The 18691-nt window shown below is 39.0% G+C and overlaps 1 protein-coding gene across 2 annotated transcripts in view; it reads left to right on the top strand.

Moving 5' to 3' along the window:
- The first annotated feature begins 230 nt into the window (after positions 1–230).
- The window catches only part of LOC138309160 (solute carrier organic anion transporter family member 4A1-like), a 93073-nt gene continuing 74612 nt past the window's right edge, over positions 231–18691 (top strand). Inside the window, exons 1-2 of one of the 2 annotated variants that reach the window (XM_069250317.1) lie at positions 231–388; positions 14460–14787. In XM_069250317.1, the coding sequence (XP_069106418.1) occupies positions 14635–14787 (153 nt within the window). In that variant the 5' untranslated portion in view covers positions 231–388; positions 14460–14634. Of the gene's footprint in view, positions 389–525; positions 651–14459; positions 14788–18691 lie in introns of those variants that run through there. The other variant, XM_069250316.1, reaches the window with a different exon arrangement.

Genomic DNA, 18691 nt, shown 5'->3' on the forward strand with positions numbered 1-18691 from the left:
GTACATGACAGGGTGCAAGTAATTATTATAACGTGCATGGTACGTGCGTGTGCGTACAATGTGGATTTACATGTAGGTCAGGTGCGCATGTTTACATCGCATTCCATTCAATTCAGTGATGATATAAAATACTTTTTAATCACCTAATTAAACCATAAATATACATGCTACCGTAAACTTGACGTCTATACCACATAACCACCTGTTACACACTCGATACCAAGTAATGCTGTATAGACTCTTGTGGAGCTTTAAGGCAGCAACGTGGGGAGTTATTTTTAGCAACAGCGTATATACGTATACATTGATGTGTTGTGCGCGGTCGACGGTGGAGAAAATACGGGCGATGATCAGATTTATACAGAGTGGCACTGCTGTTGAGAACAAGGTACGTAATTTAATAAGATAGGGTGTAGATTTGATTACACGTGTTTACATATAATGTAGGTGTCGTGTCGTTGGTATACATGTGTGCTAGGGGTAGGGAGATTTACCGAGATTAGGTAAGTGTATTTTGTGTGTAACCGCAAATTGACGTACATTCACTTCCTGTGACATGTATATATTGTATATGCAATGTGTTCTGGTGTTGTCTGCTGGAGGTATTTGTGGAGATGTGCTTAACTGGACAGGTACAATTTCATTTACAAGTAAGTAAACTCACACGTTCATGTGCTTTAATTCACATTCAGAAACACTTGTACATGTACATTTATATTGCCGAAATATATACTGATATTATAAGGGGATCACGTGTACACGTTTTTCCCCTATTTATACACATCTAAACTACAATAATATAGGCGCAGTGTTTGTTTACACATTCACGGTATCACGCGGCGCAAATACATGTATGCAGGCATGGTCCAACCACGTGTTACATGAAATGTGCATATGTTTCTTTTTTTTCCCAGGGATTGGCATTGTCAGTAAAACTAACACAGGGACCTGGATATAAAATAAATGTGATAAATAATAATGATACATTGACATCCTGTCTGACTCTTAACAGCACACTGACACAGGGACCTGAGTCTGACTGTTAACACTGACACAGGGACCTGACTCTGACTGTTAACACTGACACAGGGACCTGAGTCTGACTGTTAACACTGACACATGGACCTGACTCTGACTGTTAACACTGACACAGGGACCTGAGTCTGACTGTTAACACTGACACAGGGACCTGAGTGATTGTTCACAATACATTGACACATGGACCTTAGTCTGACTCTTAACAACACACTGACACAGGGGACTATATAAGTCTGACAATCAGTGACACATCAGCACAGGGGCTTCAGTCAATAGCACTGGCACAGGGGCCTTGGATTGACAAGTAATAATATGCTGACACAGGGAGCTGAATCTGTCAGTTAATGACACAGGGGCTTGAGTCTAACAGTCAATACCACACTAGCATAGGGGTTTGAGTCTAAAAGTCGATAACACTTGCACAGGGGCTTGAGTTTAGTTGTGGAAAACACTCTGGAATATCGATTTTGTATGTATTTAGCAATCTGATTAAAATATTGATCCTTGATATTACTGCTTTCAATAGAGGATCAGACAAGGGGTCATGTTCGGATAACCTTTTTACCACGTGTACTTCAGATTAAATACATTTCTACACCTTGTTACGTCAATTGTTAACGATATTTTAGTCCAATATACATATGCAATTAGCTTTGTTGATGACTACGTACAGGAAAACACGTCTGACAGCTTTTTCAAACAGTTTCGTACCCAGTTCAGATTCTGGCAGCACCAATTTGATTGGCCATTTCCAAAGATCACCAGAACATGACCCCTAATGGGATGTTGTCAGATCCTCTTATCAAACGTAGTGATAATAAGGATCTGTATTTTAATCAGATTGTGTATTTATTTAGATACCTTAAATCTGTTCAGAAATGAATGGTATCATCATGCCTATGTTACTTATTCCTCACATATCGTCTTAAAATTTAGCTTTATTTTCAATAAAAAGTATATTTATGCACAGGGAAATGTTCTCATATTTTGCAAAAAAATAATATGTGTATTGAATCTTGGTCATTAGATATCAAAATTGTACTAAATCCCTGTGTGACAGATTTTTTTGGCGCAATTCATATACATGTGTAGTCTCTTAGTATTAATCAATATAATCATATTTTCAGTATAATGAACTTTTCACTACATCTTTAGTGATTTTTCAAGTCCCTGTTCATGCTCTATGTTCATCTTACAATTGTTTTCCAGTATGCTCCCATAGTACGCTGCCAACATCTCTTACATGTGATTGATATAGGTGGTTGGTATATGGTAGCAGTGCTTCTGAATTGTTTTACGAATCAATCGTTTTACGTACAGTAGATCCTACAATATTCATTTACTTATAGATTATGAGGTAGACACCAAGCTGGCAAATAGTTGTCTTTTATCAATATGGATTCGGGTAAATCTCGAAATCATATCCAAAAAAAAAATATGGCGTGGGTGTGTACATACTTGTCCATGTGTTCTAGTGAGAGATTTCCCATTCTCTGTTTCCTCCTACGCCCAAGTTGTGGCTTAACAGTTTCCTCGATTACAAGAATGATTCAGAATGGCATTCATAACGAAAACTCTTCAGATTTAATTGCTGAAAAATGATGTCCTTTAAAGTAGATAAAGTTGTTTGTTTTAACCTTACCAAGAGTTTATTGATTCAATTTTCTCAAGAGTGGTAGAGTTAAGCTCTCCTCCCTAATAAAGATTTGTTGAGATTTAGCTGACATTCACCCCCCGGAAATTCACTATTAACTGTTCCAGCCATCATGTGTTAGAAGAATTCAAATGTGTCTACAGGGGAGAATGAGTTAATTATGAAATGGCTAAATATGGGAAACTTGAAATGAAAACAAACCTTCATATCATTATAAACACATGTTTCACATAAACTATGTAAGTAGGTTCTGACTTTTACCATTACTGAAATAAATCATTGTAAACATGAGAAAGTTGAGAGATTTGTTGGTGTGTTAGTGTGTTTTATATGTGATGGTTGAGAGATTTGTTCTATTAACAGCCAGAGTCATTTAAGGATGTGCCAGGTTTGATGGTGGAAGAAAACCGTAGTACCCTGAGAAAAACCACTGACGAGCAGTCAGTACCTAGCAACTGTTACACATGGGATTTTAGCCCACGACTCAGGGGTCTTAACTACTTATATTAGCCACTGTGGCCCGTGGAGATTTCTTGAAAGTCTAAAGAAAATATAAGACCATGAGCACCCATGTATTCGGTCTTTGCATATTAAAGAGTTATCTGCCCTACTTGTTTGCATATTTTTCAGGAAAAAAAATTAGTTTACTCACAAAACAATGTCAAAATAGATGTCGTCCCACAAGGGAGATAAATCTGATATGCAAAAACAGAATAAGGCCACATCGACTACCACGGTCATTAAAGAGCTCTTTATTTACTTACATTGATTGGGAAACAAGTGACTATCTAATTTAAACTAATGACTTTTAATGGCCCGGATGGTGGTGAGTCTAGAAAAAATGTTGTATATTTATATTTGATATATTATTCAATGTACTGGTTGTTTTGCAGGGGAAGAGTATTCAGTTTCTTGAAAACAACTAAAAAAATCTAAGCACAGGATAAGTCAAAAGAAGACTGCTTTAAATGACACTAAATGATCATTAATGGTAAAATAAATTTAATCTATATGGTTATAGTCTATATAGAGTGACCGTGACCCAATTATACACTGGTGTGACCTTGACCTTATTCAGTTATTGGAAGACTTTTGTGGCTGAGTCAACAAGAATGTTCAAGTTTTATTAGATTAACTTAATTATCAACTTTAAATGCTATTGACAGACCTGCATGTAAAACTTGACTAATGGTCAAACCATTAGAGGTCATGCTGACCTTGAAATGTTTAGCATCCACAGCACCAGTCAATTGGTAATGTACTAATTAAATTCTCCCCTGAAGACCCATTTAGACTCTCTTCTGATTCTAAGACTGGAACAGTTTATAATTGAATTAATTGACACATTCTCAACCCTGGGGCCCCAGGGGGGAAAATCCATCAGCCTGGGCCCCAGGGGGGATACCAGATTACAGTGCTATTGAACTATAAACACTTGTTAGGAAAGCCAGTCAGTGTGGCTTGTAATACATCATTGTAGTGTAATAACTTTGCTGGTTCTGTCAAAACAAATGTGGATTTCCATTCCAGTTTGATTCTCGGTCAACAGAGAGACGTTAAGTTTTTGGCTTATCCTTCTAGAGTGGCCGCCAACCAAATTTGAGTTTGATCAATAACTCATTCACCCCTGAAGACACATTTAGACTCTTCTTAATCTAAGGATAGACTAGTTCATTATGAAATTTCAGACAAAATAAGTTGAGGAATTAAGGAAAACAGAAGGAGTAATGTAAATGGAGCAGGTCGGTGTAGTTTGTACATAGTATTATATCATGACTTGGTCACTCATCTGATGGAGCAAATTGCAGATTCCTGGTTGGGGTGCTGTGAATGAAGTGTATTTTTGTCTCTACTTTTGCATTGGTGCCCAACTAAATAACCCAGAGAATGTGGTTCTAGAAAGAGTCCTCAGACAAGGATTTAGAAAATCTAGAAAAAACAAGGGGAGTAAAAGAAGCAGGTCAGTTTGGCTTAAAACTCTACTTATCATGAGGGAGTATGCAATATTCTTTAACTTGGTCAAGATCAGAGTTGTTGATTTCTTGCCGGAAACAAGAGTTCGATTCTTGGCGGGGCATTTGACAGGAAAGTATATTTTTCCCTGTTCTTTTACACAATAAAGCCTATTGATAATCTTACTCTTTATAATTTAATTTCGTAACAGGACCATTCAGGACAAAGTCCGATCAAACAAAAATAAAAAATGAGGAAAGGGAAAGATTGGAGGTATGGAGGAAGGGGTAGGGAGTAGCAGATGAGGGTGTGGATGAAGGGGTGGGGAGGAAGGGGTAGGGAGTAGCAGATGAGGGTGGGGAGGAAGGGGTAGGGAGTAGCAGATGAGGGTGGGGAGGAAGGGGTAGGGAGTAGCAGATGAGGGTGGGGAGGAAGGGGTAGGGAGTAGCAGATGAGGGTGGGGAGGAAGGGGTAGGGAGTAGCAGATTGAGGGTGGGGAGGAAGGGATAGGGGCAGTAGTAGCAGATGAGGGTGGGGAGGAAGGGGTAGGGAGTAGCAGATTAGGGGGAGGAAGGGGTAGGGAGTACAGATGAGGTGGGAGGAAGGGTAGGGAGTACAGATGAGGGTGGGAGGAAGGGGTAGGGAGTAGCAGATGAGGGTGGGGAGGAAGGGGTAGGGAGTAGCAGATTAGGGTGGGGAGGAAGGGGTAGGGAGTAGCAGATGAGGGTGGAGAGGAAGGGGTAGGGAGTAGCAGATGAGGGTGGGAAGGAAGGGGTAGGGGAGAAGCAGATTAGGGTGGGGAGGAAGGGGTAGGGAATAGCAGATTAGGGTGGGGAGGAAGGAGTAGGGAGTAGCAGATTAGGGTGGGGAGGAAGGGGTAGGGAATAGCAGATTAGGGTGGGGAGGAAGGAGTAGGGAGTAGCAGATGAGAGTGGGGAGGAAGGGGTAGGGAGTAGCAGATGAGGGTGGGGAGGAAGGAGTAGGAAGTAGCAGATTAGGGTAGGGGAGGAAGGGGTAGGGAATAGCAGATTAGGGTGGGAAGGAAGGAGTAGGGAGTAGCAGATGAGGGTGGGGAGGAAGGGGTAGGGAGTAGCAGATTAGGGTGGGGAGGAAGGGGTAGGGAGTAGCAGATGAGGGTGGGGAGGAAGGAGTAGGGAGTAGCAGATTAGGGTAGGGGAGGAAGGGGTAGGGAGTAGCAGATGAGGGTGGGAAGGAAGGAGTAGGGAGTAGCAGATTAGGGTGGGGAGGAAGGGGTAGGGAATAGCAGATTAGGGTGGGAAGGAAGGAAGGAGTAGGGAGTAGCAAATGAGGGTGGGGAGGAAGGAGTAGGGAGTAGCAGATTAGGGTAGGGGAGGAAGGGGTAGGGAGTAGCAGTTGAGGGTGGGAATGAAGGAGTAGGGAGTAGCAGATTAGGGTAGGGGAGGAAGGGGTAGGGAGTAGCAGATGAGGGTGGGAAGGAAGGAGTAGGGAGTAGCAGATTAGGGTAGGGGAGGAAGGGGTAGGGAGTAGCAGATGAGGGTGGGAAGGAAGGAGTAGGGAGTAGCAGATGAGGGTGGGAAGGAAGGGGTAGGGAGTAGCAGATTAGGGTAGGGAAGGAAGGAGTAGGGAGTAGCAGATGAGGGTGGGGAGGAAGGGGTAGGGAGTAGCAGATTAGGGTGGGAAGGAAGGAGTAGGGAGTAGCAGATGAGGGTGGGAAGGAAGGGGTAGGGAGTAGCAGATTAGGGTAGGGGAGGAAGGGGTAGGGAGTAGCAGATGAGGGTGGGGAGGAAGGAGTAGGGAGTAGCAGATTAGGGTTGGGAGGTTGGATAGTCTTACATGATTTAGTATACAATATCACTTTGTTTACATTTGAAATTTTGTTTTATCAGTTTTGGTTACATCCTATTAATAGCCATAGTCATTTGGTCGTGGAAAGCCAGAGTACCAAGAGAAAAGCTGCTGACCAACTTTAAGATGTAACCTAGAAATGGAGGATATTTATAGACATCTCAAACACAATTTTCAGTCACGGCCCATCACAATACACAATGAATTACATTATGTCACTTCGCTCCGCCTCAATGAAACTAGTAAACTCCGATCACTTCATTTCCCAATGAAGATGCTTGGTCACGTGCTGACCTCTGACCGGCGTGAGAATACATTTTGACATTGTTTACATTTTGACCTACATTGTAGTTTTACGCCGCTTCAGTTTTGAACGAACTTTCTGCGATGTGGCCTAGGCCTACCGTTGTACATTTAGAAACACAGACAAGAATGCTTGATAAAGTGATATTAGAAATTGTCAGTGATATAATATTATAGTCGCCTAGAGATATTTTACACGTATTTTGATGACACACTGAATTAGGCTCAAGCCCAGGTAAAAAAATGCTGAGCATAGCCTGAACCGGGGATGCTTCAAAGCTCTCTATTTAGGCCTATAAATATATGCACTGCTGACAAGTAAACAAAGCATGAAATTAAAACTAAAAGCATTTATTTGTTTAATGTTTAGAGAGATATCTTAATTCAAGCACACGTAAGAAAATTTTAACAATGTTATCTTCAAAAAGTGTAATTTGGGTTAGCGTCATGTTAGGACCGAACGCAGTGAGGTTCACCACTCATCGCATAGCCTAGTAGGCATAATCGAACGCAAATAGTTTAATGTGTACAATATATGTGAAACGGTGTCATACATGTAAGCTTAGAAACGATAGATTCCATGAAAATACGCTCAAATAGCAAACAGGCTAATTTCAGTGACATTAAGCCTAACGAAACGATTCTGTGAGTGTCAAAATCCACGGCATTGGAGGGTCGTTGGAAACCGCCAACTTTTCAAATCGATGTTTCTCTACTTACTTTATACCGAATTTTAATCCCCAAACTCCAGTAGACAGAGAAGTTATCACATTTCAAGAATAACACAGAAGTCTTCCAGTGATCTGCGACTAAGTCCCGCATTTTAACACGTTTTATTGAGCCCCGGAAGCATGATTATTGGACTGCATCACATACTACAGACACAGGGGTTGGATTTCACAACAGGTTTAGTTAATACATATTTAAATGTCAGCTACAAATAATTATCAGACGGAAATACAACATTCAGTTAATTCCATAACAATTATAATTGAGTTTTAAAAGGTTTGATTATGTTTAGATACCAACTATTCAGCATTTTCACCACAATCGTCAATTCTTCGAAACCGGACCCCTGCTCAATCGAGCGACCGGATTACACATTGACTGCACTGCTAGTACTGCGCAGCAATTTTTGTATTTGAAGCTACATAATAATGTTTTATGAAAAATTTAAGCCATTAATTCTTGAATATAAAAACAATATTTCAAAATCTCCGTTTTTTATCGTAACAACGCACAAAGAATGAAGTTATTTTCGGAACTACATTTTGTGTTGCCTTGGTGACGAGAAGAACTGACTGGCGGCTGTTCCGTAGCTGTACATACATGTACGATAACTGGTACAATGTTGCAAAATTGTATAATAATCTTATACCGAACACATATAATTTGACTTTTTTTAACAGCGGAATTTTTAAATTGGTTAATGTAAATATAAGGATTGATTATCAATTTTGTTGCTTGCATTGACTAATGAAGAAAGTTAATCTCGTGCAAATGTTACATGAACTGCTTCGCAGTTCACTTCATTTGCACGAGATTAACTTTCTTCATCATCAGTCAATGCAAGCAACAAAATTGACAATCAATATACCAGCTTTGTACGTTATGTCTATATGGATTAATGGTCGTACAGGTGCTATAGGACTCAATATACCAGCTTTGTACGTTATGTCTATATGGATTAATGGTCGTACAGGTGACAAAATTGTACTATATAGGTCCTTCAATATACCAGCTTTGTACGTTATGTCTATATGGATTAATGGTCGTACAGGTGCTATAGGACTCAATATACCAGCTTTGTACGTTATGTCTATATGGATTAATGGTCGTACAGGTGCTATAGGACTCAATATACCAGCTTTGTACGTTATGTCTATATGGATTAATGGTCGTACAGGTGCTATAGGACTCAATATACCAGCTTTGTACGTTATGTCTATATGGATTAATGGTCGTACAGGTGCTATAGGCTCAATATACCAGCTTTGTACGTTATGTCTATATGGATTAATGGTCGTACAGGTGCTATAGGACCTCTCAATATACCAGCTTTGTACGTTATGTCTATATGGATTAATGGTCGTACAGGTGCTATAGGACTCAATATACCAGCTTTGTACGTTATGTCTATATGGATTAATGGTCGTACAGGTGCTATAGGCTCAATATACCAGCTTTGTACATTATGTCTATATAGATTAATGGTCGTACAGGTGCTATAGGACTCAATATACCAGCTTTGTACGTTATGTCTATATGGATTAATGGTCGTACAGGTGCTATAGGACTCAATATACCAGCTTTGTACGTTATGTCTATATGGATTAATGGTCGTACAGGTGCTATAGGACTCAATATACCAGCTTTGTACGTTATGTCTATATAGATTAATGGTCGTACAGGTGCTATAGGACTCAATATACCAGCTTTGTACGTTATGTCTATATGGATTAATGGTCGTACAGGTGCTATAGGACTCAATATACCAGCTTTGTACGTTATGTCTATATGGATTAATGGTCGTACAGGTGCTATAGGCTCAATATACCAGCTTTGTACGTTATGTCTATATGGATTAATGGTCGTACAGGTGCTATAGGACTCAATATACCAGCTTTGTACGTTATGTCTATATGGATTAATGGTCGTACAGGTGCTATAGGACTCAATATACCAGCTTTGTACGTTATGTCTATATGGATTAATGGTCGTACAGGTGCTATAGGACTCAATATACCAGCTTTGTACATTATGTCTATATGGATTAATGGTCGTACAGGTGCTATAGGCTCAATATACCAGCTTTGTACGTTATGTCTATATGGATTAATGGTCGTACAGGTGCTATAGGACTCAATATACCAGCTTTGTACGTTATGTCTATATAGATTAATGGTCGTACAGGTGCTATAGGACTCAATATACCAGCTTTGTACGTTATGTCTATATGGATTAATGGTCGTACAGGTGCTATAGGACTCAATATACCAGCTTTGTACGTTATGTCTATATGATTATGGTCTATAGGATTAATGGTCAACAGGTGCTATAGGACTCTAATATACCAGCTTTGTACATTATGTCTATATGGATTAATGGTCGTACAGGTGCTATAGGACTCAATATACCAGCTTTGTACGTTATGTCTATATGGATTAATGGTCGTACAGGTGCTATAGGACTCAATATACCAGCTTTGTACGTTATGTCTATATGGATTAATGGTCGTACAGGTGCTATAGGACTCAATATACCAGCTTTGTACGTTATGTCTATATGGATTAATGGTCGTACAGGTGCTATAGGACTCAATATACCCAGCTTTGTACATTATGTCTATATGGATTAATGGTCGTACAGGTGCTATAGGACTCAATATACCAGCTTTCTACGTTATGTCTATATGGATTAATGGTCGTACAGGTGCTATAGGACTCAATATACCAGCTTTGTACATTATGTCTATATAGATTAATGGTTGTACAGGTGCTATAGGACTCAATATACCAGCTTTGTACGTTATGTCTATATGGATTAATGGTCGTACAGGTGCTATAGGCTCAATATACCAGCTTTGTACATTATGTCTATATGGATTAATGGTCGTACAGGTGCTATAGGACTCAATATACCAGCTTTGTACTTTATGTCTATATAGATTAATGGTCGTACAGGTGCTATAGGACTCAATATACCAGCTTTGTACATTATGTCTATATAGATTAATGGTTGTACAGGTGCTATAGGACTCAATATACCTGCTTTGTACGTTATGTCTATATGGATTAATGGTCGTACAGGTGCTATAGGACTCAATATGCCAGCTTTGTACGTTATGTCTATATGGATTAATGGTCGTACAGGTGCTATAGGCTCAATATACCAGCTTTGTACGTTATGTCTATATAGATTAATGGTCGTACAGGTGCTATAGGACTCAATATGCCAGCTTTGTACGTTATGTCTATATGGATTAATGGTCGTACAGGTGCTATAGGACTCAATATACCAGCTTTGTACGTTATGTCTATATGGATTAATGGTCGTACAGGTGCTATAGGACTCAATATACCAGCTTTGTACGTTATGTCTATATGGATTAATGGTCGTACAGGTGCTATAGGACTCAATATACCAGCTTTGTACGTACAGGTGCTATAGGACTCAATATACCAGCTGCTACAGGTGCTATAGGACTCAATATACCAGCTTTGTACGTTATGTCTATATGGATTAATGGTCGTACAGGTGCTATAGGACTCAATATACCAGCTTTGTACGTTATGTCTATATGGATTAATGGTCGTACAGGTGCTATAGGACTCAATATACCAGCTTTGTACGTTATGTCTATATGGATTAATGGTCGTACAGGTGCTATAGGACTCAATATACCAGCTTTGTACGTACAGGTGCTATAGGACTCAATATACCAGCTTTGTACGTTATGTCTATATAGATTAATGGTCGTACAGGTGCTATAGGACTCAATATACCAGCTTTGTACGTTATGTCTATATGGATTAATGGTCGTACAGGTGCTATAGGACTCAATATACCAGCTTTGTACGTTATGTCTATATGGATTAATGGTCGTACAGGTGCTATAGGACTCAATATACCAGCTTTGTACGTTATGTCTATATGGATTAATGGTCGTACAGGTGCTATAGGACTCAATATACCAGCTTTGTACGTTATGTCTATATGGATTAATGGTCGTACAGGTGCTATAGGACTCAATATACCAGCTTTGTACGTTATGTCTATATGGATTAATGGTCGTACAGGTGCTATAGGACTCAATATACCAGCTTTGTACGTTATGTCTATATGGATTAATGGTCGTACAGGTGCTATAGGACTCAATATACCAGCTTTGTACATTATGTCTATATGGATTAATGGTCGTACAGGTGCTATAGGACTCAATATACCAGCTTTGTACATTATGTCTATATAGATTAATGGTCGTACAGGTGCTATAGGACTCAATATACCAGCTTTGTACGTTATGTCTATATGGATTAATGGTCGTACAGGTGCTATAGGACTCAATATACCAGTTATGTACGTTATGTCTATATGGATTAATGGTCGTACAGGTGCTATAGGACTCAATATACCAGCTTTGTACGTTATGTCTATATGGATTAATGGTCGTACAGGTGCTATAGGACTCAATATACCAGCTTTGTACGTTATGTCTATATGGATTAATGGTCGTACAGGTGCTATAGGACTCAATATACCAGCTTTGTACGTTATGTCTATATGGATTAATGGTCGTACAGGTGCTATAGGACTCAATATGCCAGCTTTGTACATGTTATGTCTATATGGATTAATGGTCGTACAGGTGCTATAGGACTCAATATACCAGCTTTGTACATTATGTCTATATGGATTAATGGTCGTACAGGTGCTATAGGACTCAATATACCAGCTTTGTACGTTATGTCTATATGGATTAATGGTCGTACAGGTGCTATAGGACTCAATATACCAGCTTTGTACATTATGTCTATATGGATTAATGGTCGTACAGGTGCTATAGGACTCAATATACCAGCTTTGTACGTTATGTCTATATGGATTAATGGTCGTACAGGTGCTATAGGCTCAATATACCAGCTTTGTACGTTATGTCTATATGGATTAATGGTCGTACAGGTGCTATAGGACTCAATATACCAGCTTTGTACATTATGTCTATATGGATTAATGGTCGTACAGGTGCTATAGGACTCAATATACCAGCTTTGTACGTTATGTCTATATGGATTAATGGTCGTACAGGTGCTATAGGACTCAATATACCAGCTTTGTACATTATGTCTATATGGATTAATGGTCGTACAGGTGCTATAGGACTCAATATACCAGCTTTGTACATTATGTCTATATAGATTAATGGTCGTACAGGTGCTATAGGACTCAATATACCAGCTTTGTACGTTATGTCTATATGGATTAATGGTCGTACAGGTGCTATAGGACTCAATATACCAGCTTTGTACATTATGTCTATATAGATTAATGGTCGTACAGGTGCTATAGGACTCAATATACCAGCTTTGTACGTTATGTCTATATGGATTAATGGTCGTACAGGTGCTATAGGACTCAATATACCAGCTTTGTACGTTATGTCTATATGGATTAATGGTCGTACAGGTGGCTATAGGACTCAATATACCAGCTTTGGTGTCATACAAACACAAATTTTTTTTTTTAGCCATGGACACTTTTTTTTGCAATATTTATGTGCAAAATTTTGTATTGTAATGGCAAATGAAATGAATAAATTTGAATTAATAGAATGTTTATTGCAGCAGATGTGTTTCCATTGATTTTCCTATTGACAACCTATTGAGCGTAGATTACTGTGGAATTTTATGTGAGGACCCCCAGCAGAGATTGTTTTGTGTGTTGTAAAATATGAATTTATATGAATAATATATATAGATTAAGATTAGTGATCAGTAAGTGTATATTAAGGGAATGATAAAGAGAGTCTGAGAGTTTTACGTTGATGCTTGTTTTTTTGTTTTTTTTACAAATAACCATGATAATTTAACTCATTCATCCCTGATAATTCATATTGAACTCTTTCAGCCATTCGAATAGAAGAGTTTAAATGTATCTTAAGGGGTAAATTAGCTCTGATTGAAAGGCCACTGTGGCCAAGTGTTGGAGATGTCCCTATATATTACCACAAACTCTCCGCTGTCGGTTTACAAGTCTGTTTGAGTCATGTTGGGCAAGAGGGTAATATGCTTTGACCTTGGCGGTGGACATTAGTTTGGGAAAAACAATCTTATAGAAAACTTGAATCATCTCCTTTGAAAAATATGATGTTATATACTTGCTAGCACATTACATCACAATCAACATATTTCTGCAAGGGAGATAACTCTGTGATATACAAATTTAGAATCATTATGTAACATTTCTTAGTTGACATCTTGACATTGAGTCTTAATGTCAAGGAGGTGGATTTTAATCATAATTTTGAGGAGGGTAGCTTTTACCTTAGCTAGAAAATGACTTTTTGACTTAACAAATAGTGACCTTTAACATAAGCAACATTGAGCTTTAGCCTGTGCTTAACCTTTGACCTGACTAGTGATTAACCTTAACCTTGGCCTTAATTGGCCTTTAACCTTGTCTGAAGAGTGAACTTTGTCCTTGGCTTCATGCTATGATTATCTTTCATCTTAGATGGGCAGTCCTTTGACTTTTGACCTTTGTTGGACAGTGACCTTTAAAGGTTAGCCGTTGTGACCTTTGGTCTGTTGATATTTCTATTGGAATTGACCTTTCTTTATCTGTTCTACATTTGGGACACTCATTCACTTATAAAAAAAAGAAAACAGCTTTGCTGTATGACTTTCCAATGATGTTCAAATTGTGTTGTGAATAATGTATAGTGCAGTATATATACTTGTTCCCGTCAGAAAACAAGAAAACGTTTAGCAGATAAATTATTTAAGGAATGTGTCATTATTGTAAGTTCATGTATGTATTGGCAATTAGTGAAATGATGGGTCCGAGTGTGTATTGTAGGATAGCTAAGGTTGATGGACAGATGGGTGATTTCTGAAATCTATCCGGATAATCATTATCATACACTCTTTTACTGTGCTAACAACATTGATATATCTATCTACAGATCAGATCCGGAGAAAGGCTTGAGTGGAAAAATGGATTTTTCTGAAGTGACGTCTTGTCAGCAGCATCAATTTCATTCATGATTGCTATTCAGAGCTGCATCTAATTACTCCGGAATGGTTTGGACGTTGTGTCTAGTCGGCCAAAAGCTTTAAAAGTCACAATACGGAGAAAACATGGATACGACCATGACTGCCAAACATGGAGATGATGTGGATTCGTTAAATCATGAAAAGTGCGGCTGGGGGCCAGTTCGGCCGAGATTTTGTCAGCGGTTCCGCAGTCCTCGTTATCTGCTATTGTGCCTTTGTGGAGCCTCGTTTATCCAGGTAAGAATTAAATTAAGATCACTTACCTGAAGAGCAGGGACACATGTTATTATCTGTCATGAGGGCGGGATAGGGAATTGTTTTTCTTCAAGTCCCTCTTGACATTTTTAATTTTCACCCCCTGAAGACACATTTGGACTCTTCGGTTTCAAAGGCTGGAAGAGTCCATTATAGATTTTTAGGGTTGAAAGCGTTCATTCACTTTTATAAACAAAAATAATTAAAAAGTTAATGAAATGCCACATAATTATACAATTAATACAGTCCCTTACACATAAATCATGACTGGGTGTAACATCAAGTTTTTTCATATGAATGACCTTGATACTCATGCATTCAAGGTCACATTTTGATACAAATGAATAAGTTATAACCTCAGTTGACTTTCTTTGGAGAATCTATAGAGCTGAATAAAAGCCCCTCTTTGTAGAGAAATTTTACTGTATTTTTCAAATTTCATGGGAATATTTTTCAAAATAAAGCAAAAATGGTCTTCCAAATACACTATGCATTTAGTAAAATATGTTTATACCAAACACAACTACAAATTCATTGTTATAATTATGAAATAGTAATTTTCATTTTCCGCCGAGGTTCTTGTAATATATTTCTGTATATGTGTATAATGAACTTTGTTTATAATGAAATTTTGTTCATAAGAGGTTTGTCATTTTAAACTGTTTTCTAATTACAGTCAACTTTTTCCAAGAAGTAAAAATGTAGTAACGTAATTCAAACGTGATAGCTAGTCCTTCTAAAATGATTTAGTTCACATGAAAATTGTCCAGATAGCCAATTTTTGTCCCCAGCCCAAACTGTCCAGATAGCCAACATTTGTCCCCAGCCCAAATTATCCAGATAGCAATTTTTTGTCCCCAGGCCAAACTGACTAGATAGCCAATTTTGTCCCCAGTCCAAACTGTCTAGATAGCCAATTTTTGTCCCCACCCCAAACTGTCCAGATAGCCAATTTTTGTCCCCATCCCAAACTGTCCAGATAGCCAACATTTGTCCCCACCCCAAACTGTCCAGATAGCAATTTTTTGTCCCCAGGCCAAACTGTCTAGATAGCCAATTTTGTCCCCAGCCAAAACTGTCCAGATAGCCAATTTTTGTCCCCACCCCAAACTGTCCAGATAGCCAATTTTTGTCCCCACCCCAAACTGTCCAGATAACCAATTTTTGTCCCCACCCCAAACTGTCCAGATAACCAATTATGTCCCCACCCCCAAACTGTCCAGATAACCATTTTTTCCCCTAGCCCAAACAGTCCAGATAGCCAATTTTTGTCCCCACCCCAAACTGTCAAGAAAACCAATTTTTGTCCCCGGCCCAAACAGTTCAGATAGCCAATTTTGGTCCCCAACCCAAACTGTCCAGATGGCCAATTTTGTCCCAGCCCAAACTGTCCAGATGGCCAATTTTTGTCCCCGCCCCAAACTGTCCAGATAACCAATTTTTGTCCCCAGCCCAAACTGTCCAGATGGCCAATTTTTGTCCCCAGCCCAAACTGTCCAGATAGCCAACATTTGTCCCCAGCCCAAACTGTCAAGATAGCCAATTTTTGTCCCCAGGCCAAACTGTCTAGATAGCCAATTTTGTCCCAGCCCAAACTGTCCAGATAGCCAACATTTGTCCCCAGGCCAAACTGTCTAGATAGCCAATTTTGTCCCCACCCCAAACTGTCCAGATAGCCATTTTTTGTCCCCACCCCCAAACTGTCCAGATAACCAATTATGTCCCCAGGCCAAACTGTCCAGATAGCCAATTTTTGTCCCCACCCCAAACTGTCTAGATAGCCAATTTTTGTCCCAACCCCAAACTGTCCAGATAACCAATTTTTGTCCCCCAGGCCCAAACTGTCCAGATAGCCATGTTTTGTCCCCACCCCAAACTGTCCAGATAACCAATGTTTTTCCCTAGCCCAAACAGTCCAGATAGCCAATTTTGTCCCCAGCCCAAACAGTCCAGATAGCCAATTTTTGTCCCCAGACCAAACTATCAAGATAACCAATTTTTGTCCCCAGCCCCAAACAGTTCAGATAGCCAATTTTTGTCCCCAGCCAAAACTGTCCAGATAGCCAATTTTGTCCCCAGCCCAAACTGTCCAGATGGCCAATTTTTGTCCCCAGCCCAAAATGTCCAGATAGCCAATTTTGTCCCCAGCCCAAACTGTCCAGATAGCCAACATTTGTCCCCAGCCCAAATTGTCTAGATAGCCAATTTTGTCCCCAGCCAAAACTGTCCAGATAGCCAATTTTTGTCCCCACCCCAAACTGTCCAGATAGCCAATTTTTGTCCCCGCCCCAAACTGTCCAGATAGCCAATTTTTGTCCCCACCCCAAACTGTCCAGTTAGCCAATTTTTGTCCCCACCCCAAACTGTCCAGATAACAAATTTTTGTCCACAGCCCAAACAGTCCAGATAGCCAATTTTTGTCCCCAGCCCAAACTGTCCAGATAGCCAATTTTCGTCCCCAGCCCAAACTGTCCATATCTCTGTATACCGTTTGGTTTGTGAGTTTTCTTGACCACCAATGTCCGGAACATCATATGTCCACTGTACTCAAATTCAAAGTCCAAGTATTGTTTATCTAATGCAGTCTGGTTAAGTAATATGTATGTTGGTATCAGTGAAGAACAAAAAGTACTTGTATAATGGTTTTTTTTTTTCATTTCAAATGATAACAACTGCTGTAGATTAGGAGCATACAATTAAATCTATATGCATTTATACTTTTTACATGTTATTACATATATGCATAAAGTGTAAGTTGTGACGGCCCATTCTTTTACAATTTTTGTCTGTCAATGCATATTATTATCTGTGCAGCCTAGCAAATCCATCTCATATGATAACTACACTTCTTCACCCCTGAAAATTCATAATGAACTATTTCAGCCATTAAATCAGAAGAGTCCAAATGTGTCTTCAGGGGTGAACAAAGTGACACTAATTTCAACTCAACTTTTTATTAATTTCTGACTGAAATTTTCACAATAAGACAGCTAAAGTACATCATTTAATGTCACTGCTGTCATTTCTAGTCTGTCCATGTTGTCTCCCATTAAGTATCTGTCAGGCCAGTTGATTTTATCATTTGTAAGTCGTTTTCCACTTAGGTATATCAATTTGTTGGTAAGCTATATGTTCTGTCATCTACATTATTTATAATCATTTGGCAATCATTCATTCTGTTTTTGTTTGACAATCATTTCTACTGAAAATGTATTTGTTTCTTTGTTATATCTTCTGTAGATCAATTCTTTGTCTGTCATTCCTTCTTTACAATGGTTCAATTGACCTTCTGACATCAATTGGGGCCGCAGTGGCCGAGTGGTTAAGATGTCTCGACATTTGGGGCAGTTGCCAGGTACTGACTGCTGGTCTGTGGTTTTTCTCTAGGTACTCCGTCTTTCCTCCACCAACAAACCTAGCACATCCTAATATGACCCTGGCTGTTGATATGACGTGAAACTAATAAAACCATAACCAAAACTTCTGACATCAATTCTTTGTCAATCATTCTTTCTCTACACCAATTCTTTGTCAATCATTCTTTCTCTACACCAATTCTTTGTCAATCATTCTTTCTCTATATCAATTCTTTGTCAATCATTCTTTCTCTACACCAATTCTTTGTCAATCATTCTTTCTCTACACCAATTCTTTGTCAATCATTCTTTCTCTACATCAATTCTTTGTCAATCATTCTTTCTCTACGCCAATTCTTTGTCAATCATTCTTTCTCTACGCCAATTCTTTGTCAATCATTCTTTCTCTATATCAATTCTTTGTCAATCATTCTTTCTCTATATCAATTCTTTGTCAATCATTCTTTCTCTATATCAATTCTTTGTCAATCATTCCTTCTCTATATCAATTCTTTGTCAATCATTCCTTC

This window comes from Argopecten irradians, chromosome 15 (genome assembly GCF_041381155.1).
Source record: "Argopecten irradians isolate NY chromosome 15, Ai_NY, whole genome shotgun sequence".
Classification (NCBI taxonomy): Eukaryota; Metazoa; Mollusca; class Bivalvia; order Pectinida; family Pectinidae; genus Argopecten; species Argopecten irradians.